Source organism: Podarcis filfolensis, assembly GCF_964270895.1.
Source record: "Podarcis filfolensis genome assembly, chromosome: 9".
NCBI classification, from domain to species: Eukaryota; Metazoa; Chordata; class Lepidosauria; order Squamata; family Lacertidae; genus Podarcis; species Podarcis filfolensis.
The window spans coordinates 59,924,910-59,951,170 of record NC_139610.1 but is presented as its reverse complement, the minus strand read 5'-3'; the positions used below and the strand labels follow the sequence as shown (position 1 = coordinate 59,951,170).

Sequence of the window (26,261 nt, the reverse complement as noted above, 5' to 3'; positions counted from 1 at the left end):
CCAGCTCTTTTAGTCTTATGTTCTTTTTAAAAAGCAGATGGGCTGTGGAATGGGGGGAGGGTGCATCCCCTTCTGCACACAGATCAGGCATGTGTATATCAGTGGGAAACGGTCATATTATATTACTCAACCATTGCCAGGGAGCCAGCCAGCAATAAATCGCAATTAATAAAGTTAATTCTTTATTAGAAACAAGGCCTGCTCAAGGATGCCAGGCCTTATGAGCACAGCAGCTCTTCTCAGTAGGTCATGCTCCTATGTGGCAGCTGTGGAGACATCTTCCCACAGCTGCCTAAATCTCCTCCTCCCCCTGGTCATTCTCAAGCAGTCTGAAACTACACCGACGTGCCTGTCTCTGCTTCTCCCTCTTCATACCTCTTCTGGTCCTGGGAAACATGGAGTGAGGGGAGCTTGTCGCAGCAGGAGGGGGAGATACCTTGACTTCACTAGCCTGACTCATCTCTGCCTCTTGGCCTCCCTCCTCTCCTGCTTCCACCTCTGCTCTCTGCTCCCCCTGCTCACTAAACCCCGTTACCTCTTCAGTTTCCAACACCTCCTTCTCCCAGGCTCCCTCTTCTCTCTCTGATCACTCATCGTTGTCTCACCACCAATCCCTGGGCCTTCATCCCTTGGGGGTTCCCCAGCTGAGGCCTCCCACCATTCCTCTGTTCCATTGTATACTTATCAGACCAGCAGATTGTACCCGAAGACCTTATGTCCTTTGAAACTAATGGCATTCTATAAGTTTGTGTTAGCATTTTCCAACATGCTACATGGGCATTAGTAATTTGCTGTTAGCTTTTCAAAAGACTGCACACATCTAGCCCCTTTATCTGTCCTTAAGTGTCATCACTTAGATTTGTGCACTTGCATGAAGCTAATTTGTGCCAGCAAAGCCTTAATGGCTCCTAGGTGTTAGATTGCAGTAGACCTTCAGAAGTCTAATGAATGTCATTAAAAAAATAAAGGCATGGTTAAGTGGTCCACAAGGATGGGTAAATAGAGGGAAATATGTCAGGTCTGCAGACTTTCAGGGACCATCAGGAAACTGATTTGAAACCGGTGGTATTTCAGAGCCGTATACTTAAGGATTCTAATTTGCATATGTCCATATAAAAAACAAACCAAGGGGGCTGGGTAGGAAACACACTGAGAGCAAGATGAAGAAGTTAGAGGACTGCCAAAACAACAAAAAGTTGAGAAAGCCCCAGTTCATTAAAATCAAATCTTTCTATGAAAAATACAATGCAAGTCAGAACCCCATTTTGTTGAATATGGGGGTCTAAATCATAAAGAATTCATCAAAACATAGGCAATGGGGTTTTTTCTCCTGCATTTCTGAAGAAAGTTTAGCCCTGGATTAGGCAAATGCATGCCTTGCAAAGGAGTGAGAAATTTTGGTTGTAGTAACAGCCTTTCTCCACTGTGGGTAGACACTGTGCCCAAAATGACTCACTTTGAGGAACGACCTGCTTGACCCTTCCTCAAAGTCAAGAAAGGAGGAGAAGATGGAAGGGATAACAGAGATCCTTGCATCAATGGGTAGGTGAACACAGGAGGACTGGTTACCAATAGTGAACTGACTGCATAGAAAGCTACAGGGCCTGCCCACCATGAGGCAAGGTGAGACAACAGCCTTGGGCAACAGGATCCACAGAGGCAGCAGAGCCCAATATAGATATTTGTTACCTTGCCTTTTCCCGATGTCGATCTTCACTTCCCACTTCTTCCCTGTTGGGGAGAGGGCACACCATTTTGTGGTTCACCTCAGGTGCCAAAATATCTTGGACGGGCCCTGACCCTATGGGTACATGAAGTGGTTCTGTTCCTACTTTCTGTTGGATGCCTGGAAGTCTGGGAGCAGGGGCAATAGATGCTATCTCCACTCTTCTGCTGAATTCTGGATGTTTCCTCAAAAGGTCTTGGGTCTCTGTCACATGAATTCTAGCTTATGCTTTCCTGGTGCAGTACTTTCCCATCAAACTAATATCCAAATATCATATTGCAGAAGTCTCATTTCTTTGTCATTTTTAATATACACAGTTCTTGATGTAGCACCCAGCTTCACAAACAGCAGCATTCAGTAAATGTCTTTCTCCTCCATACTTACTGAGTTGCAAAACCATTCTTTTCCACCATTACAGATAATACATAACAGCTAGGTTGTGTAAAATGTGTTCTCATACAGACCATTCTGCCTATAAAAATGCAATTCCTGGCAAGGAAGGCAATCTTTTCACGAGATATAACATTGTCATTTACCTCTATTTACAATAGTCTTCTTCAAGTGTTTCCAGAGTGAAGTGGCAACCCTAGTACAGTCATACCTCGAGTTGAATGCGCTTCAGGTTGAGCGTGTTTGAGTTATGCTCCACGGCAACCCAGAAGTAACGGAGCGTGTTACTTCCGGGTTTCGCCACTCGCGAATGTGCAGACGCTCAAAATGACATCACGCGCATGTGCGGTAGTGACGAAACGCGACCCACGCACGCACAGACGCGCCGTCGCGTCTTGCGTTCCATTCGGGATGCGAACGGGGCTCCGGAACGGATCCGGTTCGCATCCCGAGGTACCACTGTACAAGCAGGGCTTTGGGGCTGTGCATTGAGTTTTTAGCCCCTCAGCTTCCATGACTTTTCCCAGCCCATCACGGGATAAGGATGACTTTTGTATGCATGAAGGCTCCCTTGCATACTTGAGAACCGTGGTCAGCCCTCAGTAACAAGGAAACCCTTTGTTTCATCCTGAAACAGATGCACATTCGTACTATCAAGCAATGAGTCAGGTAAACTTCAGCTTAGAGCCAAACCATCCCTACCATGAATAGAGGTGATTGTGGGTAGGGCAATGGCATGCATATAATGTGGGCAGGGTGATCACTCAGTGGCAGAGTACATGCTTTGCATGTAGAAGGTCCCCAGATCCATCCCTGGTGTTTCCAGGCAGGACTCTGGAAAGCTGCTGCCAGTCAGTGCAGACAATACTGAACTAGATGGATCAATGGCCTAACTCAGTGTAAGGCAGCTTCCTACTTGCTATGGGTGTGCACCGATCTTTCATGCACTCCTGCAACCAGCCAGAACCATGGGAATATTGAAATCTCAGAATACAGTGTAATCACAATACTTCGAAAAAATTCTAACAATAGTTTAGTTTCCTAAGATCTTCGACGGGTGCCCAGGGTGCTACTTTTATGTTTTAGGATTTTACTATGCAGTAAAGTCCTAAAGCATGTACTTGGTCTGTGATGGTGACTGTTTTGGCAGAGATGTTTATCCATGCCTGAGAAGAAAAGTCTTGCCGCCAGTTTGGAAAGTATGGTTCAAAAAAATGAGAAAATTATTGTTGTTATTTTTTTATTGCTATTTCATATTTTACTTTGCATTCTGTTGCTGTAGCTACCTTAAGCACAATTTGGTAAAAGCTGCAAAACATAAGAAATAAATAATTTGTCTTAGCTCTGGTTCTGTGCTTTGATATTTTACACACACACACACACACAAATTTTTATGATTGTTAAGTTTTAAAAGAACTTAATCGGGAACTTTTAGCTCTCCCCAGCCACACACACCTATTGGCTTTATGTCCTACTTGGAATGTTTCTGCCTGGCTGGAATGTGTCTTTGAATTCTGGTCATACCTCTTGCTTCCCTGAATGGAGGATAGAGTCGAAAGTAGCCTATTGCGCAATACTGAAATTTAAATGTGTTGCTCCACCCACTTTTGTCTCTGGTTCCACCTACCTATGACATGTGGCCCTTGGAAGTTTTCCCAAAAGGAAAACTTCCTCCACACTGGTGGAAGAAGAGGAGTGCGGGGGGAGCGCACAGCCCCTGGCAGCACCATCCCAGTGGGGTGCCATGCCCCTGGGACGCACGCCAGCCCCGCCCCCACTTGCTCTCTGCCCCCCCCCCCGGGGCCGGAGCATGAAGCTCTGCCACTGTGTGGCCCTCAGTCTGAAAAAGGTTCCCCACTCCTGTTTTAAACCATTTATTGTTGTTTAATCATTCTTGTTATTATTAGTTATTAAATTTGTATACCGCCTTTCATCCGAAGATCACAGGGCAGTCCACAACATAAAGATACGAATGAGAGCACAAAAGTACATAATAAAACAAAAACAATCCCTGTCCCCCGCCCCCATGCTTGTGAACCACCTTGGGGAATCTATGAATCCCAGTAGTGGGATATAAATGAAATAAATTACGCCATAAAAAAACTGCTTCCTCCTCTCCTTGTTTTGACCTTTAAAATAAAGCTTGCTAACACTGCTCTGGTTTGTGCAGGTCTTTCTTGTTTTAAAAATCCATTATCTTTCCTTCCCTCTCCTTTCCCCTCTATAGCTTCCCTTGTGGTTTAAACTATAAAGGTAATTCTCTTAGCCTTGCTTTGACTTTTAAGAATAAAATAAAAATGACTTGACAGCTGTCTCATCATACATGTTGCCCTTTGCTTGCCTGTAGCATGAAAATGTGGAGTCATGTCTCTTGTGTTTCTTATCTTTACCAACACTTAAGGTCTCTCCAGGATCTCTCCAGGCAGACTGATATTCCTTATGGCACCGTCCTGGACTCCGCGGTCTATGAGCACGTTCGGGTGAAAGGGATGAATCCGTTTGAGAAGAACAACATGTATTCGAAATTGTGGCAGATGATTAACCGAAGTAACGGGTCAGAGAATAACGTGCAGGAATCCCAAGCAGGCATTCAAAAGGTAAGGGCAGCGGCCGGCCTTTTTCCTTGACAAATGGAAACTCTCTTCCTGCTTGATACTTTTGCAAAGGGTGTTTAGCTTCTGCTGTCTGTAGAATGGGAACATAAAAAACAATGATCGTGTACCAATTCTGGCAGGCAGTTCATATAGTCTGTTCCTACCTAACAAAGGAAATCGAGCGCTTCATTTCCTTCATTATTATTTTTCAAATGGAAAGTTTAAAAACCTCATTCTTCTCTCAAAGGGTAAAACACTTCCCCTTTTTGGTGTGCATATATTTACTTATCTGTTTTGCTCCACAAATAAAGAAGAAAAAGGTCATTCACCATAGGATAAGAACCAGTGGTTTTTGCTCAGAGAAGCAGATTCTTCTTACTCAGTAGGAAGAACAATGTTGTAGTATTGCAGCTGGGTGATGTGCTTTGTAACCTGGAAGGGAACAAGTCAGATGGAGAATATCAAAATATCTGGCTCTGCTCCAGAGCTTCTGGACCAAGGCCTTTGGGTACAACCTAGCAAAAGTCAGTCATCCTTAAGTCATGCTAAAAACCCTCATAATTCAGGTTGCAATGGTGACTCCATTTCCCTGAGAGTAAGTTCCATTGAATTTGATAGGACTGAGAAGAACAAGATTACAATATGGCTGTTGGATGCTTGATTTATAATACTTTATATAATACTCTGGATTATGTCTTATAGCTAAAATATGAGTATTTGTCTATTTCAGTTCAAAACCCATCCTGTTCTCTAATCTGGTTATAGGTTTCTGCAGTTCTGTCAAAACCCACAGATTCCCCCCCCCCATGCTATTGACTTCTTTCCATATTGAAATTCATGTCCTAGAATATTTTATTCATTCTTGATGTTACGACATTTGATAGAAGTTCAGAAAGGAGAAGCTGGAAACAGGGGAGAAGGAAAAGAGAGGCTGCTCTGAAGCCCTAGCCTTCCATGGATCTCTTGATAACAAAAGAACAGCAAGAGGCAGAGGAGGACTTTCTAGTATCTTTAAAGGAGTCACAGCCCTGTTCGTTATTAATATAGCCCCATCAGCCAAGGTCCACCAGAGACTCAACCATAAAACAGAGGAAAGTGAGAAGAGTACCAAAACACACTAGCAAGACATGTCATGGAATACGTTTGATGTCAACATTTGTAAAGGATGGGAAAGAAAAAGACAGAGTGTAACTGACCAGGGGAAAAGTAGTGTTTGGTAGAGACGTTTCTGTGTCAGTTTGCAGGTCTTCTTGTAATATTCCTGATGGAATGGGGGAGAACATGGTTGATTTTTTCCCCCCTTCTGGGGATCCAGTGCAATGGAATGGTTAGATTATGACCTGGGAGACCAGAGTTTGACCCTGCACTCAGCCATGAAGCTCACGGGTACCCTTCAGGAAGTCACTGTCTCTCGATGTTACCTGCCTCATAGGGTTGTTGTGAGAATAAAATGGAGAAGGGAGAACCTTGAGGAAAGGTGAGCTATAAATGTGATAAATAAATAAATGGGTTTCTGAAAAGAAATAGCAGCCATTGAACATCAAGCAAGGATATGCACTGACTATTATCCTTTAGCTAAGACAAAGAACCAGTGTACCATGGTAGCAGGTACAGGCATCCCTCCCCAGTTACGTGTGATCATGTTGCATGTGACCATATATGTGTGTGGTACCGGGAAATAAACAAATATTTAATTCATACCCAGAAAAGGCAGGGAAGAGCTGGCAAGTCCTTGTGGCTCTCAAAGAGGCCCTCCGTGCAGTCCAAAGAAGACATCCCTGCAGTGCCATCAGTGAGGAAGCCTCAAAGAATCCTTAGGCACAGTGAGGCTTTGCTCAGGCTGCTCAGCCTTCCCGGCTAACAGCTGACCCACAGGGTAGCGCAAGTGCCACAGCCACTTTCTCATGCATCTGCCAGCTTCCAGCCAGCCCCAGAGCTACAAATCCAGATATTTTAGTCTGGATTGGGGAGAGAGCAGGAGAGAGAGCTGGAATAGTGGAAAAAATGGGCATTGAGAGGTTTTTTAGAAGATACTCCCCTCTTACCCGAATTTCGCTTATGCACACAGGGTCCCAGAACGTAATATGTGGGGGGACGCCTGTAATTCTAAGTTATTCTAAATTACTCTTATATGGTTTCCTGAAGACATGGCATTTGGGTATCTTTACCTAAGTTGATTCATTTTGTTTGGCTATGCTTTCTAAGATTAACAAGTGGCAACATCAGAGAGCCAAGACTAAGCATAACTAGGGTAGCCATATGTCCTGCATTACAGAGGACATTCCCTTGTTTGTCAGAGGAAAGCCATGTATTTGAAGCACTCCATTCTCTGAAGGGCTTTCCAGTTCAGCTCTGGTTAAAGACAAAGAATCATTAGAAGTGGGAGCAGGAGAGCTTTGAAGTAGCCCGTCAACAGATCATGGCCACAGTCTAACAACAACAACAACAACAACAATGCATTACTTATACCCCACCCATCTGTCTGGGGTGAGATGCCATGCATTTCTATCTAAAGTATGCTAACATTTTAAAATTTGCATGTATGCATCTAAAGTAGACCATGCAAATTTCATGCAAATCTGTGTGCTCTTTCTGTCCTCTTTTTTGTTGGCGCACAGCTGGCTACTCTAAACATAGCTGTCAGAACAAGTGGAGGGGGGAGTCTGCTGCATCATAACAGCCCCTGAGACACCCTTCATGGGATCGTGGGATTGTGCCTTAAATTAGTTAATTGAAATCAACAAGACTTAAGTTAATCACAATTAACCTTTCACGCTGATTTCAATGAAACCTAATTCTGAATAACTTAGCCTGGATCTACCCCTCTGTTGTTGTTATTATCATTCTTTGCTGTGCCTTTTGACATCCATCTGTTCCAAATGCCCTTGACCCCATTACATGCCTCTATATAGGGTACAGATGTACAGTGGCCCAGTTTACAGATTTTGGATTTTTACCTCAGTCATTCTGCTGTTAAAAAATCCTTTTCCCAACTGAAGAAGGGGAAGAGGAATCATTATGTGCTTGAATAATACTGCAGTGCATTTAACTCAGTATACAAAATATTTAGCCAGTAGGAAAACTGTGAATTACTGTCAAGTGAAATAAAGCTCTTGGATTCTGCAATAAAAGAAGCTTGTCTTTGTCTCTCAAACCCACGACATTAATATTCAGACTTCTATGCAGATACAACAAACTACAGCAGAATTGTTTAGCCCTGGGCTTTTCTTTCTCTGCTTTTTCTTATTTTTATTTTTATTTTATTTATTTGCTGTCGGATTATACTTTGGCTCTGTTAGTTAACCTGCTTGCATTGACAGGAGAGGGCATCAGTTAAATAATACCACCAGTGCTGCTCTAATACAGCTGCTCTGCTAAGGTGTCACAAAATTGTCTCCCGTAGAGCTTAATTTGATGGATCTCTGTTTTGTTTTTTTGTTGTTTTTCCAATGCTAATGTAACAATGGAATGGTGTGATGGAAATTGTAACAAAAACTTAACTATACATATGAGAACATATTGACTCTCAAAAGGCCAAAGACATTGGGGGCAGCCTTCCCCAACCTGGTGCCCGCCATATGTTTTACACTACAACTCCCATTATCCCTGACTCGTGACCAAACTTGTTGGGGCTGATGGAAGTTGTAATCCACAACATCAGGTTTGCAGTGTTAAACAAAATCATCACCAAGAAGTTGGATTGTACTTGTTGGCATCTGTCTGTCTTAAGAGACAATGGAGTGCTCCTCCAGGGGTGAATTCAAACCACTGAAGAATGACAGCATCTGCTATGGCTGCAGACACCGGTAACTCGTAACTGCAGCTTCCCATGTTGTTTTTGCTATGTTAGGAGCACCAAAGTGACCTCTCCGGAGTGCAAGTCTGGGCAGTGTGTATGGAGGTCCTGGGCTGTGCAGATGACAAGACCCCCCTCTGGCGTGGAGCCAATTCGTTTGTTACCCATACTCAGGCCATTACCTCACCAAGAAGCTGGCCCTGGCTATTCCAGCAATTGAATCCTTGTCAGATCCAGGAATTAGAAGGGACTCGGGCATGCAGCCTAACCACACAAAACCCCCAACTCACAACAGTATATTTGCAAGCTTGTATGTATTACAAAGAAACATATTTTTTAAAGGCCATTTCTATTGTTAGACAGCAAAAGAGCTTTGATAAACACACTGTGAAAAGACTTGGGTTGTGACCCATTTGCAAATTATCTACTCCTGTCCAGTCTGGGATTTTAAGGAGCAAGGACCGTTGAACAACTCTGGGTTGAATGACTGTGGGTGGATTTTCTTCAGCTGCTTTGTAGCAGATAGTTAACCTGCTTTCAGAATAATACCTGAGCCTGACTCACCCATGAAAGCTTGATAGCAATGGCAGGGACGATGCCTAATCCCCTGTCAGCTTTCCCAGTAGTCACATTTAGTATCTTACAACCTGTCAACACATCAGGGGGTGTCTTGGAAAAGCTGATGCCTAAAAGCCTTGTTGCAAATAGTGTTCGGTTTGTTATCAACCAGCTAGAAGAATAGCCAGCTTGTGTATGTGGTGGTGGTGGTGGGGAGTTATAATCCTCACTGTTTATTTTATTTTTTTACATCTAGAGTATTCTTTTGGAAGAAAATACTTTCAAATCCTCTACATAATCTTGTTGGTCTCTAGTAATTTTCAACCCAACCGGCAATGCTGTCTTATTTCTCTCCATATTTTATCATTTGCAAAATATGTATATTGCTCCTTCAAATGAAATTCTAACTAAATTGTAAAAGTTAAATAAGTTTGCAGATATCTTTTTTTTTATATTTTGCATATCTGCCTGGCTGCATCAAAAGGAGCAGTGAGAGAGCTAGGCGAAGCTTCCTTCAGCAGCCAGATGCTATTAAAAATATTGTTTATTTCCCTCTTCTCTTCTCTTCCTGCCCCTTTCCCCTTTTGTATCATGCCTTGTAAACCATTTGCAACATAGAAAGCTGCCATACATATCAAATCATTGTTCCATGTAACTTAGTACAGTGGTACCTCGGGTTACAGACGCTTCAGGTTACAGACGCTTCAGGTTACAGACTCTGCTAACCCAGAAATAGTACCTATAGTACCTCAGGTTAAAAACTTTGCTTCAGGATGAGAACAGAAATCGTGCGCTGGCGGCATGGCGGCAGCGGGAGGTCCCATTAGCTAAAGTGGTACCTCGGGTTAAGAACAGTTTCATGTTAAGAACGGACCTCCAGAATGAATGAAGTTAAGAGCCAGTGTGGCGTAGTGGTTAAGAGCAATAGACTCGTAATCTGGTGAACCAGGTTCGCATCTCCACTCCTCCACATGCAGCTTCTGGGTGACCTTGGGCTAGTCTTTGAAGTCTCTCAGCCCCACTCACCTCGCAGAGTGTTTGTTGTGGGGGAGGAAGGGAAAGGAGAATGTTAGCTGCTTTGAGACTCCTTTGGGTAGTGATAAAGTGGGATATCAAATCCAAACTCCTCTTCTTCCTCTTAAGTTCTTAACCCGAGGTACCACTGTATTGTCTAGACTGGCTGGCAGTGGCTCTCCAAGGTTTCAAGCAGGATTCTCTCTCAGCCTAACTTGACTATGCTGGTGACTGAACCCGGGACTTTTTGCATGCAAAACAAATGCTGTACTAAACTACAGTCTTTAGCCCACTTCAAACTAATGTGAGTCACCCTGAGTGACATTTAAAGGATGGAGAGATGCTCTATTCAGACATTCAAGCAACAAGGGAAGCAGGTGTGTGCATCCTGCATGCACCACCCAAATTCCCCCCACCCACCTTTTAAGTGGGAAGGTCTGAAGTGAGTTTCTAAGTATGTTTGGATGGATGTACTTTGAAGACTCTGCCTGTAATCAGGATCCTGATTGCACAGAGTCTTCAAGCTGAATTAGTCCAAAAGCACTTAGAAGCTCCCTTCAGAGCATCCCTCACAAAGATGTCCTGTGGAGATGGGGTGTTTGAGGGCAAGGTTTGTACACACAACCCCACTCCAGGAGCTCATTTTGAATGTCAGAAGAGAAAGGGAAGGATGAATGGATGGATGGATCTGGACAGACAGGAGGTTACTGACCACTGTTTCATTCCCCTTTGGTTGCTGCTTCAGCTCCTCAGAATGTTTTTCATTTTTCTTCCTTGCTTTTACCGTCTTCGGCCTCTTCTGCCCCCACTGCCTTTTCACCTTGTTGACTGTAGAGGCCCATGTAGTTTGCTCATCACAGCTTTGGAGTGCTGTCTTCGTAAATCCCGCAGAGTCACCAAAATCAAAGAGATTAAATGGCACTGAGAGCCAAAGAGGTCAAGGACTGTGAAGACCTAAAGAACAGGAATGGTGCAGATAAAAACAGCATTTTAGATGTAACTATTGGTGTGAGTTTAGGGGGTCAGCCTCAGTGAAACCCTGGGCCCTTTCCTAAAACTTGTGATCCTGTATCTGCAAAGGTAGGATGTAGAAGAGGTAGCCTGCCAAACAAGGGAATGGCTTGGGCTGGCTAGTTAAGTACCACAATTTAGCATATGAAAAGAAGGTGCTCTTTCCCATAGAAACAAATGGGTGAGCCTTTCCCCCAACCCCCTCACCTGGATGGTACTCAGGAGAACAATAGCTTTTTCTTGTTTGAGAAAGCTGGAAGCTAGAGACAGAAACATGTCTTGTTGTGTGCTGGATCCCTGTGACTAATGGAGGAGCGATACTTGGGGGTGGGGTGGGGTAATGCTGTTATCCCTTCCATCCTTTGCTTAGGTTGTATATAAGTGTAAATAAAACCATATATTCTAAAGCACCACAGACTTCCCTGACCTCCTTTCCAAGGAAACTGAGCTCTGTGTAGGCACAGGCACCCCTGGAATTTATCCCCACTTGGAGTTTGGGGTGGCGCATAAGAATATACTTGTGACATCTGTTCAGCATCAGTGCATGCTATGAGAATGGTGTTTTTCAACAAACATGAAATGTGGCTTATTGTTTTGACTCTCCTCTAGACATCCATATTCAAGTGTTTGGCATCTTTCAGAATTCGATCATGAAGTGTTGAGCCATTTTTTCTCCTCTCATCACTTCCATCCTAGTAAATGAATGTTAATAGCAATTATGGATGTGAATGTGATAACTTGAAATTTTACTATGTGGTGGCTGTATCGGAAGAGCACCACATTATGCTAAAACAATAGGTGAAAGCACCATTTTATTATGATGTTCAAAAGTGATTGCAGAAAATGGGTTTTTCCACTTCTAATGAGTGAGGTCTGTTGTCACAAGAGATAGTTTCGAAGTGTTTTATGAACAGTGAACGCCTTTGTTATTTGTATGTTGGAAAATAGCCCTGCGGTGCAAAGAGTTATCAGAGTGATGAAAATATCCCTAGGAACAGAAAACAAAACTACTGTATTCGCATTCACCCAGAGGAAAAAGACACACTTAAATATAGGGAGAAATGAAAGGGATCTATATTGGTGTCACAAGCAAAATTAGGGCATGTGCTATCTAAAGGTGGGCCAGTTTTAAAAATACCACTTCCACCCCTTGAATTTGAGATGCTGCCAAATGGCAAGAGAGATGGGAGGGGAGAAGAGCACTCCCAAGGCTACTGCCGCGTGCAGCCATTTAATGACGGTGCAGTTTTATGCGATGATGTCAGGGGCGCCGCTGACATTCCCGCTAGGATGACCTTGATGAGAAAAGAAGCATATTTCAGTAAGAGCTTGTTGGGTGAGTGGCAATAACAGCATACATTCCAGGAATGGTGCCAGCTTTAGAAAGGTTATGATTTTGCTTTAGAAATTCAGGAACGGCTTTTTAAAAATGTAAGCGATACTGTATGCACATTTCCAGAATACCCCAATGGATTGCAGAGATTTTCTGACTTTTTTTTTAAAAAAAAAAAATACAACACACACCACACCAAATCCCAGTACTAAAAGGCTAACAAGTAAAGGCCAAACTTGACATGATGAAACAAGCATTACCTGAGGATGCAAGTTTGTTGTGGGTTTGGGGTTACTGTTAATAGGACACATGGGAGCACAGTTTTCTTCATCCCGTAGTGTATGCAGAAGGGCAGTTGACCATTTCCTCTGGATGAAATTCTCACCCTGCCACAGCTACTATTAATCCTGGACATGGTGGGGGCCAAGAAAGCCCACATTTGTGCCAGTGGAAGTTTTGCTTATGGGCCTAATCACTGTTCCAAGAGGGGAATTCACAGAGGCAATGGCAGGGGAGGAAAGAGTTAATCTCCACCACCACCCCTTCCATGTGCACCATGTTCCTTAAGAAAATCAAGGACTCCTGTGTCTACTATTAACAGTACAGAGAAAAACAAAGGCGACTGCATTTAGCAGCGCGTTTAGTGCTTGCCAAGGTTTGTCAAGAGCTATGCAAGGGCAACATGATCCAGCACAGAGTTAAGGGACTTGACAATACAAGCTGCAGTTCTGCAGCTGTAGGTAACTACAGTAAATCTAACCTTATGAGCTGCATGGGTAGAAGAGCTCTTTGGAACCATATGCAAATCTCTCTGGGCTACCTGGAGGCAGAAAACATAACAAAACCCTCCCTCTGCAACTGCAAAATCGTCAACATCATTGAATCAAGGAATTAATAGAGTTGAACAATTCTTACTGTCAGAAAATTCTTCCTGATGTTTAGTCGGAATCTCCTTTCCTTGTACTTTGAAAGGAGTGGGAGAAAGCAAGCTTGCTCCATCTTCCATGTGACAGCCTTTCAGATATTTGAAGAGAGCTATCATATCACTTCTCAGTCTTCTCTTCAGGCTAAGCATCATCACAGCAGCAGCAATAACAAAACACTTTTGTTCAACTTTGGACAGTTTTGTTAAACTTTGCCACAGTGACAAAGCAGCAGCAGTGCTCCCCGGCAGCAGCCACTGGCAGGTATGCCTAGGTCCCACACCTGGTTTTTTCTCTCTTAGGGTGGGCAGGCCAACAGCAGCTGCAAGGGATGGACTGGTCCATGAACTTGCAGGCAGCCCTGTAGCTGGCCACATGATGGCAGCATGCAGGTAGAAGAACATCACCTGTCATTCTTGCCAATCTGCCACCTGAGCCAAAGAGCTCACATTGGCTTGTGGAAGAACCAGTCCTTATGGAGGATAAGGCTATCAATTGCTATTAGTCACAATAGCTATCTCTACCCCCCACTGTGGGAGACATTATGTCTATGAAGCGCAAGAGTGGAGAGTGTTGTGCTCAAGCTCTGCTTGTGGGTGTCCCATGAGCATATGTTTGACCATTGTGAGGACAGAGGGGCAAGAATTCCAATGAATTCAATGGGACTTCCTCAAGTGTGTGCTTATAGTGTTGCAACCTTCCTATTGAGAAGCATGGTGCTGCTTCTTCACATAGCCTTCTTCATTCCAATTCACTGCATGAAGTAATAATTTCATGCCGCAATGTGGGCCATTTAAATCGAGAATTCTGCCATTGATAAACATGTCCTAACAGAAATTTCTGCCGGGGATGATAGAAGCCATTTTATTTCCATGACCACTTGAGCTATCCCTTGAAAGCAGGTTTCGCTGAGATGCTCTTTAGAACCACTGCTGAACCACAGCAGTAATGAAATTTAATGCTGAGTTACTAGTGAAGAACTGTGAAAGCTACTGTGGTCCATTTCTGCCATAAATCTGCTGCTAAATGCTAAGCCCCACCACCCCACCACACAGAAGTGTCATCATATTGCGCTTACATTATAAGAGTGTAGCTAAGGAACGGAAATATGCTTTTTGTGACTGGGTATCATGATAACTGCTGAACTGGAGAACAGAAGTTACATGCCTCTGATACCAGTTGCTGTAAATTACGGGAAGGGAGAGTGCTGTTGCCCTCCTGTCCAGCTTGTAGACTTCCCACAGGCATCTGGTCAGCCATTGTGAGAACAGGCTGTTGGACTGCCTGGGTCATTGGCCTAATCCAGCAGGCCCCTCTTCTGTTCTTAAGTTAGAGGATGCTTTTGCAATTGCTCAGATAGTCATACTGTCTTCCTAATTCAACCAGAAGTTCTATACTAGTTGGTTATATTATGAGTTTGTGGCTGCCAGGTCCCCCTAAATTCCTGGGTCCAGTAGCTGTTAGAATTTAATTGAGGTTTGGGGAGTTAAACAGTATGTCAGACTCCTTCCTGTATTCAGGAAACTGCCTGGGAGATGAGCCATTTTTTTTTATAAAAGGAATGTGATGGCCCATTAAGAACTCCTAGGAGATGGGGCTTTGTGCTAGTGCTTTGTGCTTTGTGTAAGTGGGTGGGGCTTCTCCTCCAGCTTCTACAGTTTTAGCTAGAAGACAAAACTAGAGTTTACTTCCCTCCAGACTGGGAAGTGACCTGGAGGGAAAAGGTAAAGACAGCAACCTGGAGAGATAGTCAGGTTTGGCAACCCTAGTGAGGTGTTACTTCCTTCTGATTATATGTGACGTTTCTTTCCTGCACATTTAGCTCCCTGGCCCAGAGTTCCATTGTTAAAAGTAGAATCATAGAATCATAGAGTTGGAAGAGACCACAAGGGCCATCAAGTCCAACCCCCTGCCAAGCAGGAAACACCATCAGAGCACTCCTGACATATGGTTGTCAAGCCTCTGCTTAAAGACCTCCAAAGAAGGAGACTCCACCACACTCCTTGGCAGCAAATTCCTCTGTCAAACAGCTCTTACTGTCAGGAAGTTCTTCCTAATGTTTAGGTGGAATCTTCTTTCTTGTAGTTTGGATCCATTGCTCCGTGTCCGCTTCTCTGGAGCAGCAGAAAACAACCTTTCTCCCTCCTCTATGTGACATCCTTTTATATATTTGAACATGGCTATCATATCACCCCTTAACCTCCTCTTCTCCAGGCTAAACATGCCCAGCTCCCTTAGCCGTTCCTCATAAGGCATCGTTTCCAGGCCTTTGACCTGGAAGAAGTGGTACTTCTTTTAAGGCTGATGAGTAATGCCAATGTTCACTCCAGTTTTCATTTTGGCTATGTATGTACGGGAGGACACTGAGTAACAGTGTTGGACAGGATGTCCTTGTGACTGCTATTAGAGGCAGGCCTGTTGCCATTCATTTTAAGTTGATGAAAAATTTGAAGGCACATTGAAGGGACAGTGGAACCATAAGCCTTTGAGAAACAGCAGGTCTAAATGCAAGGATTCTGGTATGTTGTCACTTGACCTTGTTTATTAAACAGTTGTATTAAATTTATTTGGACCATGATCCATACACACACACACTCCTAGAGATCAATAGAGGTCTTCCCTCTGTTTAACCAGCCTTTTAAAGCTTGGAGTAACTTGCAAACCATGACTCAACAGAAGAGAAGGTGGGGCAGATTACTAAGTAGGAGTAAACTATTGGACCCCTGTTGTAAGTAAAGGCCAGTCTGCAGTTATCAGCATGTGCATAGCTGATGATGGGGAGGGAAAGCGGGCTCCTAAACCATCCTGTGGAATGTGGTCCCAACATATTTAATACTCTTACTAAAGAAATTGCAATAGATGGCATGGCTTTCTACTTCAAAAACGTGGTGGCTTTATAAATCAATTTCCTTCTAATAGTTGATATATAGTGGGGGGAATGTCTGAAAAAGTGTGTCTGAGAGTATCTTATCTGGGCTGCAATCACACTTTATTTCCTTCACAGCCTGCAGAAGAAGGAGGTCGAGATTAACATCAGGCCTTTCTCAGCTTGATGCCAAAGCCTTGGTGGGAGGGAATAGTTTATTGCTTCTTCAGCTTCCACTTTCCTACTACGGGATGGTTGATTGGTGTATGTAAGTTCCTCCCTATCCCCCCAGGAATGCTTTTTAATCAAAGCAAACATACTGTGTGTATTCTATGGAGTATAGCATGGAGTGGCACATAAATAACTGGCAATATATCAAGAAGACTACAAAATACAATGCATCCATAATACAAGCAACAGATAAGCCTCTGTATAATACAAGCCTCTGTACTGCTACCAAGGGGCTTTGGCCTGGACATAAATTAGTGGGCCTGGGCTGTTCACGACCGTGTCCGTAAGATGGAATGTCTTTGCAGTTGTATCTGTAAGTATGTTGTACACATGAATAAAAATAATGCACAGCACCACAGTTTTCTCATATACACACAGTCTCTCATACTTATATGAGGCCAGAAGCCAGATTGCTAGTGGGAAGCTATGTGTTGCTTGTGTGGGGAAAGCCCCCTCCACAGTACCTCATTGCACCAGGGGGACTGGGAAGGATTCTGTTAAGATACAGGCAACAGGGCAGGTTCTAGGCCAGAAGACCTGTGTGAGCGGGAGCACTGGCTGTATAAGCAGGATGTGAGCTAAGAGCTTTCCTTATGTATATGCAACAGTAACTGGGCTCCTGCCGCCTCACTTACTTGTGGGGCTTTAGAGGGCTCTGATCTCCTTTGGAGAAGGTGCCATTGCTGGTATCCAGTTCCACAGCAGCGCTGATTGAAGGGAGGCCTCAGGCTGCCAAAAGGGTTCAGGATCCATTGTCAACTCTGCGTTTGAGGTGTGGAGATAACTGTGAAGGATCCTGAGATGATGTGTATGTGGGGGGTCCCCCAGTGTCAGTCTCGGTGGGTATGGTGTCATGATTATGGCAACCACAATCTGCAGGTTAGACTAACGTAATGTAAATTATTCTTGGTAACATCTGATATCTGAGTTTCCAGGACAAGTGAGGGGAACCTCAGGACCAGAGGCGGCAAATGCGGCCTTCCGGGCCTTTCTGTCTGGCTCTTGAAAGTCTCCCAGACCACATTCCTCATTGGTCCTGCTTTGCTCTCCAACAGTTTTTGCCTGGCTGGAATTCTGTCCTTGAACCCATATAATGTTCTTGCTTGTCTGGACAGAGAAGGATGTGTTGAGTGTGTGCAGAAACCAGCCTACTGTACAAAGGTTAAACATTTGCATTCAGCGCTCCACCCACTTTTGCTTCCAGCCCCACCCACCACAGCCTTTGGAACTTTACCCAGGAAAAAGGAGACCCTGAGGCTGAAAGGTTTTCCTACCTTCATCTAGGATCACAGCTGAAATACCAAAAGATTTCTGTGAGGGTGAATGTGCCCCATAAAGGAAAACAGAACTTGATGAACAGTTCCACCTTCTTCTGAACATGCCACACTACCCTCCATTGCTTACATGTGTTCCAGTTTCTGTTTCCCAAATCAAACAAGTTCATTGGGATGGAAGTCATAGAACTGAGCAGAGTAGCAAGCCTTCTCCCAACTGAAATCAAGTGTCAGCAGGTAGGATGGCATTATACCTTCACATGCACCAAAAAGGGAATTGGACCATAAGAATTTTTACGCGTGGCCTTTCTTCTTGAGTGAGCTGTAAGGCAAAACTGGGGACCTGTTGGGACATAAAATATGGCAAAACATATATAAGAACAAATAAAAGCGCTTACAGAAAAGATGTATGGCACAGCCTGCCAAAATGAAGAACATAGATCACATAATGGATATAAAATGTGTCACATGGTGTAATAAACATCTGCTTGGATATAAATTTCGCCAGGTTTGATAGATAAAGCATGCTGAAATTGGTATAGAGCAGGCGTCATGTAACTGATGGCATAATACAATACATTCTGATCCCAACATCCATCACTAAGGGTATGTTTGATAGAAGAAGGCTCAATTGCAGGAAGCCATATTATCTATTGTTGAGATACTTGTTTTGCCTCTGGTTTTCAGCCAGAGATAGAAACAGACATTCCAACGCAGCATCATAACGACTGGTTTTGAGATATCTCCATACAGACACCGTGATACCAAAGGCCTCACAAAGCTACCAGATTTAAGCCAGTGTGCACTGAAAAGGACAGGACATAGGAAGCTGCCTTATACTAAGCCAGACCATATCGACTGGCTGTGGATCACCAAGGTTTCAGGCAGGGGACTATCCTAGCCTTGACTGGAGAAGCCAGGAATTGAACTTGGTATCTTTTGCATGCAAAGCAGATGCTCGGTCAGTGATCTACAGCCTTTTTGTCAATAGTTGCTTCCAAGGTTCAGAGTCTGGGAGATGCTTACTGAACTGGGGAACAGGTCTTGACCTGTACAAGGGACATCTGGTTCCCAACGAGTTATTTCAGTCATGCCCTATTGCTACCTCACAACAATACCATATTATAGTTATTGAGTGCTCTGGCCATAGGAAGAGGTCACACAATGTGCTAGGAACATAGGAAGCTGCCTTTTACCATGTCAGATCCATTGGTCCATCTAACTCAATATTGTCTGCACTGACCAGCAGTGGCTCTCTAAGGTTTAAGACAAAGGACATTCACAGCCTTATCTGAAGGCGCCAAGAATTAAACCAGGGACTTTTTGCATGCAAAGCGGATCTACAGGTAAGCCTGGGAATGCCCTTTGCCTGAAACCCTGGAGAGTCTGAATGTCACCGGTTTAATCTCTGGTATCTCCAGCTAAAAGGATCAGGCAGCAGGCAGTCAGAAAGACCTCTGTCTGAGAGCTTGGAGAGCTACTGCCAGGTAGAACAGACAATATTTACTGAGCTAGATGGACAAATAGTTGAAGTGGTCTCATTTGGAAGGAACAGCCTAGCTCCATCACTGGCTAGCAGTGATGGCTGGAGGAGGAGGCTGGACCTTAACCTCCCTGCAAGAATATGCATGTGTGGAATGTTTATCAAAATTCTATTTCTGTGAGGTTTGGGAGCTTTTTTTTATTTAGTGCATTTAAAAGAAAACACACCAGCCACTCAGCTACAGAGAGATATAGAGGGACTTAAATCTGATAAACAGAATAAATAAAATGTTAAGCTCTGGTGTAGAAGCCATCAAAAGTTCCTCTGAAAGTGCAACCCACTGCCCTGATGGCTTGAGTCCTCCTTCTGAAGGCCAGAAAAACAGGCAGCAGGAGTGACCAGTGAGGAGGCACCACTGGCTTCCTATCAGCAGTGTTGCTGCACATACTGAGAGGAGGGAGGCAGTGGGAAGTCACCACACACACACCTGGCAAGCACAGCAATGCCACTGCTGGAAGACCAGGTGTGCAATGACATCCCTGCCTACCAGCCACTGCTGAAAGGCAGTCAAACTGCCTGAGGTTTGAATAGCTCTGGGAAACTTCTGAAGGCCACAAGTATTTCTGGACACTAAACTGAAACTGAACAAGAGTTTGCAGCTCATTCATCACTGTTTAGGGGAAATGCCATACCTTAGGCCTTGCATGCAGAAGGTCCCAGTTTAAGTCCCCAGCATCTCCTCTTAGGGTTGGGGTGGGGGGTGTCTCCTGCCTGAAACCCTGGAGATCCACTGCCAATCATTGTAGACCACACTGAGCTGGATAGACCAATGGTTTGGCTCAGTATAAGGAAGTTTCCTAAGTTCCTACAGCAAAACATTAAAACTGAACTAAGCTTTTTTTAAAAAAAATGGAAACGAGGCTCTAGCTTGAAGGGGAAAAAGTTCTGGCAATTCACAACTGCACAAATCAAGTTTGCCCCATTGTTCATGCCCCCAGCAGCTTTGAAGAGTTCCTTTGAAGGGACTGGGAGTGAGTCTCAAGACTTAAGAGGAGAGCGATCTATGTGGGGAAAGCAAGTTGACACATGGGGCTGCTTTCAAGGAAGAAAAAAGGATCTGTACAGAATTTTGAAACTCTTTTGAAGTACCCTCAGATAACGCTGAAGATGTCAGACCAGGGAGGTCGATGCAATCTTGGGTTATTTGTTTAATGGAATCTTAACATCTAAACCAGCAATGGCCACAGTCCAGTACAAAGTTAGGTTTCTATAACCTCATTGAATTCAAAAGACATAAGAATGCCTAATTCTGTGCTAGATTGTGTCCAGTTACTTTGGTGCAAACCTGGCAGTGTTTACATCAATTAAGGCACCCCCTCCCTGTAGCACATAGGGATTTTCCTCAGCACCACAGCTAGATAAGGGCTAAATTTCCCTCTGCACATCAGCTTTTATACCATCAATTATCATTTTGTAGTAACTGGTAATTATGAAGTTAAATATTGTCTCTTGATGTTATTGTCTCTTAGTTGGAATTAAGACTTCTTGTGGTTACTTTCATTTCCTATGTAGTTAAATAAATTGCACCACAAGTCTCTGTTGGTTTCTCATCCGGACGAAAGTCTAATCCCGTAAAAACTGCCTTGGGAGCTTTTCAGCTCTGTGTGGAACAGCAGGCTACATATAACTACCGCAGATGGCACTCAATGCTAGTCCTACTCAGAGTAGACCCATTAGCATTAATGGAGATCATAGAACTGTAGAGTTGGAATTGACCATGAGGGTCATCTAGTCCAACCCCCTGCAATGCTGTAATCTTTTGTCGAATGTGGGGCTCAAACCCATGGCCCTCAGTTTAAGAGTCTCTTGCTCTACTGACTGAGCTACCCCAGCAGGATTGTAAACTTTGGTTAATTAATTTCAATGGTTCTAATCTGAGTATGATTTAGTTGAAGACGGTACCATAAATCTATTTGCATATAGACATTCAGCACATTCACTGTTGACCTTATGCATCTGATGAAGAAGTGTGCTTTTTGCCAAAGAAAGCTCATGCCACAGGGATAGCTGCTGCTGCTGCTGCTGCAACCAACTAACACACCTACTGTTCTAGAATGTGTTCCTTAATTCTTTCTGGAATGCTTAGAAAAGGGAGGGGGTGCTGCATACAAATGTTTCATGGCTGGAAGCTGCTGACATCTAGAATGAGGTAAGTAAAACTGACACATAAAGACCTGATCAGAGACAAACTCCAGCACTGGGTAAAGCTGGTGTTTGTATGGAGGGAGAGCCTTTTCTCTCTCTCTCCGGCATTCACTCATGTGCCTGCCTGGCCTGCAGCTGTGAGCCGAGGTAAAAGAGTATGTCATTCTACATTTCTGCCTGCAAAATGTATCTCTCTGATCTGCCTGTCTAATCTAACAGCATCCCTGAAGCACCACCGCTCTTCTTAACAGCAGTAAACGCCGTTGCAAAACACAAAGTGGTGGAATAGGAGGGCTGTGTCTTTTTTCTTCATGGAACGGTTTAAAGCTATGAAAAACCTCTCTTTCATGTACCCGCAATGAATAAACAGAGTGGCCCTTAGTTCATCCAAGTGAATAGCTTGGAATCATGGAGGATAAGGCTAGGCACGATGGCTATGTTGTGCCTCCACGGTAGGTGGCAACAATGCTTCTGAATGCCAGTTGCTGAAAACTGCAGGAGGGGAGAGTGCTGTTGTGCTCGGGCCCTACTTGAGCTTTTCCCACAGGCATCAGGTTGGCCACCGTGAGAATAGGATGCGGAACTAGGTGGGCCATTGGCCTGATCCAGCAGGCTCTTCTTGTGTTCTCCATCATAGCGACCGTACACCCATGTACAGCCCACGTCTTTAGCGTCTGCATGGGCTGGGTGTTGGGAGCACCTTCTTCGACCTTCCGATCACAGGAGCGCAGGAACAGCAGAGCACAGCATTCCTCTGGAACAGGTCGTGGTGCCGTGGACTTACATTTACTATTGTGAGCACCTGAAAAGCAGCAGAGTAACGGAAACAAAACTGTGGAGGTTTTGTTGCATACCTAATTTTTTCCCTTACTGATTAAACAAATAAAAGAACATAACAAACATGTACGAGAGAGTCAGCTCTCTCATACTGCCATCATGTCTCTAGACAGATCAAAAGAAAACAGGCACAATGCTAGGGACAGAAGTCTGGAAGAGTGGTTTCCACCCCCTCCTTTCTCTGAGACAGAAAGTAAAACAAACATGATCTGGTGATCTTTGCAATGGGAGGGATGAAAATACTGACACATAGATCACATGTTTTGCAAGCAGAGTAGTCCCAGGTTTAGTTCCAGTGTCAAAAGGCCTGAAGCAGCAAGCCTGGGAAACAGCCCTTTTGACAATCCTGCTGGTAAAAGCAGACAATGCTGGGCTTCATGGGCTAATGAAATGACAGCACTGGGCTAGCTGGTCAGACTCAGTATCATGCAGCTCTATGCATTCATTACCTTGGCAGGTTGACTATTAAACCCATGATTCCAAGCTGTTTACTCTGTTGAACTAAGCTGTAAGAATGGGTAAAAATGGAACAGTATCGCATAGCACATCTGAACATCTAAATAAGTGCTGGGAATTGGCTTGACTACCTGAGGGAGCAGTGGCAGAAGCTAGTGAAAAAACCATAGGAATGTTATCACCACTTCTAAAATAAACTCATGCCAAGTTTTATATAAGCTTATATAGTCGGATTTTGGAACTGATTTACTTGTTTGACTTATTTTATTGTAATGGGCAGGTAAGCAAATGTATAAACAGTCATGCATTTCATGCTCCCCAAATCTAGTGCAAAGCCTTTGTTCTTGGAGAAGCTCCAGCAGAAGTCTGGGATGGGGAATCTGTGGCCTCCAGATGGTGGTGACAGTCCCTGTCAGCATGGCCAATGGTCAGCAATGATGGGGAGTGTTCAACAACATCTAGAGAGCCACAGGTTCCCTATCCCTGCTCTAAGTAGAATCAGCCTTGTCTGTGTGTGGCAGCTATGTTTCTTAAGTGTAGGGGAGTCCTAGAACACGTCATTGACACCCACTCATTGTGGACCTGCTGATATATCACTAGTGACGTGCTTAGACATTTCCGTGGGATGCAAATAATGCAGAATAGATCCCATTATAGTAGCAACTCCTGCTGAGTTGTCTGAGACAAACAACAACAACGGGGAGTCAATTAATTTGGCTAGACAATCACTGTATTGTCTTCACTTATGTCCAGTGAACTGGAAAAGCAGAGATGGCCTTTATGAACTCGTGCACTCACTGGTTGGGTTTGTGATAACAGAATGGGAGATTTTCATCATATTCTCAGACTTTCCATTCCACCCTCCACCCCCACCCCCGTTTTTGCAGCCTCTCCCTGGTGGTAGATGTGTTAATGCTAGCAAAGTGTGGTGGAGAGACAAAGGGTATGGTTTGTAGTGCTAATGCTTTCCATCCTGATTGACTACAAAGTCATGATTCCTGCTGAATGACAATATGCTTCCTTCATGCCGATCTTGCTTTGCTGCTCCTGTGTGCTCGGGAGGTAGCGTGTGCTCCACATTCCAATTTGCTGCCACCCTGAAATGCCATTATCTCCACATGAAATGGCAATATAATGATGTGGAAATGTAGAATTCAGGAATACAAATCTGCCATGAGCAGTGAGTGATATTAGAATGATTGAGTTCCATCTTTAGCAGGTTTCCTTTTCACATGCAGTTGCTGGGTCATACAATAACAGGGCTGACTAAAAGGGAACTTAAAGTTCATCTACTCCAGCCCATTTTACTGAGACCCAGTTATAAAAATGCTATAGGTAGCAAGAATAATCTGGCTTTCATTCAGTTGAATATCTTTCATTCAGATATATCCGCAGTATATTTTAACAAAACTTGATCACAGATTTGGAATTTAAACTCTTTGCTTCCCAGTCTTCTATGTGTGGCTACTCAAGCCTGCCTTGTCCCTCCATGACATCAGAGCAACCAGGCCAATAGCAATATCTCAATGATGGGCAGGAAACCTGGGGCCCACCAGATGCTGTTAGACTCCCAACTCCCACCAGCCCCAGCCAGCATGGCCAATGGTCAGAGATCCTTGGAGTTGTAGCTCATCAGCATAAAGGGGCTAGGGGAGTTAGAGGTATATTAATTTGCTAGCTGAAGTCTGGGCAATGGTTTTTACCAGTAGACAAGGATAGGTATAAAGAACAGCTTCAGGCATTGGGTAGCAGCAGCCAATAGAATGGTTTCCACCAGCTGCAGGTCCAGCTGCCCCTTTCATCATAGTTTTAATCTTAACATTGTACATACACAGATTTTTTTTAAAAAAAATGGCCAGTATGATTGAGTCCATAATACTACAAAGTATTTGCACCATGCTGTTGCTAAACATACTCGGAGCACTCACACACTGTGTCCCAATAATTCTTGTCATAATCCTTTAATATACAGACCAGCTCTGTTGTCTGCCCATTGGAAGTGGGGTTTGAGGATAAGAGGCAATAATTTGCATAAGGCCAAAAACGAGGTGACATTGGAACCATGGGCTGCTAGCTCATGTCTCCTGTTCTGATTCTGAATTGCCATGCTAGAGATCAAAGCCAACAGTTGTGGGGAAACCAGGTGAGAAAAGAGGACAGAGGCTGCGTCTAAATCCTTTGTCCAGGACAGCAAAGTATAAGACTCCCTTCTTCCAAAATTCATAAACAGTTATTGACTGATTGACTATATTTCTAGTCCACACTTTCCACTAAGGAGCCCAGGGTAGCATAGAACATGATCAAAAGGATAATCAACTAGCAGTCTCGTACCAAGCATTGCTTAGGAATTTTAAGCAACCAAAAAAGCAGTGCAATTTTGAAAGGTTCTGTATGCTGTCTTTTGATTCCAAATGGTTGTATCCAAACATAGCTAAAAACCTGCTACTTGATCTCATAAACCGAAATGCAAAATTTTGTTATGATAGCTTCAGAGGTGTCTGAAAGCATAGTAAATAGACAAACCGCTTTCCAAAATATAGGTGTAATGGCTTTAGGGGTTGCTTGTGCGTAAATAGCCGCCGCTCTGGGCTAGGTTGGCTGGTTAAACCATTTCTCGCTGGACAGCCATCCACTCCGTGGCTGTTCAGTCACTGGCAGAATCCGTCAGTGGGCGTTTCTTAAACCTTTTCCAACATAAAAGTTGTTTGACACCCAGTCTCCTCTTACTCTCCCTGCGTGGAAGTCTTCTGCGCAGGGAGGGCGTGGGTAGCGGAGGACCTGTGCTCTCCCCGCTGGTGTCCAGTGAAGCGTCCCGGAGCCTGCTCTCTGCTTCCCCCATTGGCCCCCCTCTATCCCTGGTGTAGCGCTGATTTTCTTCCCCAACAGGAGTCTTGCCTCTCTCCCTGCTTGGCCCCTCTCCAGCATCGTTGTGGGGCCTCGCCTCCTCCTCTAGTTCCGATGGCAGTTCCCTGACAATAGGTATACAGGTAGATTATTATATAAACCAATACAAACATTTAAAAACAAAATAATATCAGCTAAAAACAATTTCTAGTATTGAGGAGTGCCAAGACATCAAACCCTCAACCACGCTGCTGCAAAGGCCTTGACAAACAAGTGCATCTTCAAATGATGTCAGGTAGGTAGCCGTGTTGGTCTGATGCAGTCGAAATAAAAATAAAAAATAAAAAATTGTCCAGTAGCACCTTATAGACCAACTAAGTTTGTTCTGGTATAAGCTTTCATGTGCATGCACACTTCTTCAGATACACTGAAGCAGAACTCACCAGACCCTTATATATAGTGGGAGGGTGGGGTGGGGTATTTCTCAGAAGGGTAGTAGGAGATGGGTGATTGGCTCAATGTGTATGGTAAACAGTAGAAAAAGTGTGGCATAGTTTCTTTGCATATTCAGTGGGATAAGTGGATTGTAGAGGGTTCTTAATTCTAAGACCCATTTACCATACCCATTGAGCCAATCACACACGAATGCACACGGAAGCTTATATGCAGAACAAACTTAGTTGGTCTATAAGGTGCTACTGGACTTTTTTTTTTCAACTG

General features: G+C 44.0%; 1 protein-coding gene across 7 annotated transcripts in view; it reads left to right on the top strand.

The window, feature by feature from the left end:
• The window catches only part of GRID2 (glutamate ionotropic receptor delta type subunit 2), an 802,847-nt gene that overhangs the window by 667,123 nt on the left and 109,463 nt on the right, over window positions 1–26,261 (top strand). For all 7 annotated transcript variants that reach the window (XR_014538421.1, XR_014538422.1, XR_014538423.1 and 4 more), the window contains exon 13: window positions 4,518–4,713. Coding sequence is in view for 4 of the 7 variants with exons in the window: in XM_083571111.1 (XP_083427237.1) it covers window positions 4,518–4,713 (196 nt within the window). In the remaining 3 variants the exon portion in view is untranslated. The remainder of the gene's footprint in view (window positions 1–4,517; window positions 4,714–26,261) is intronic.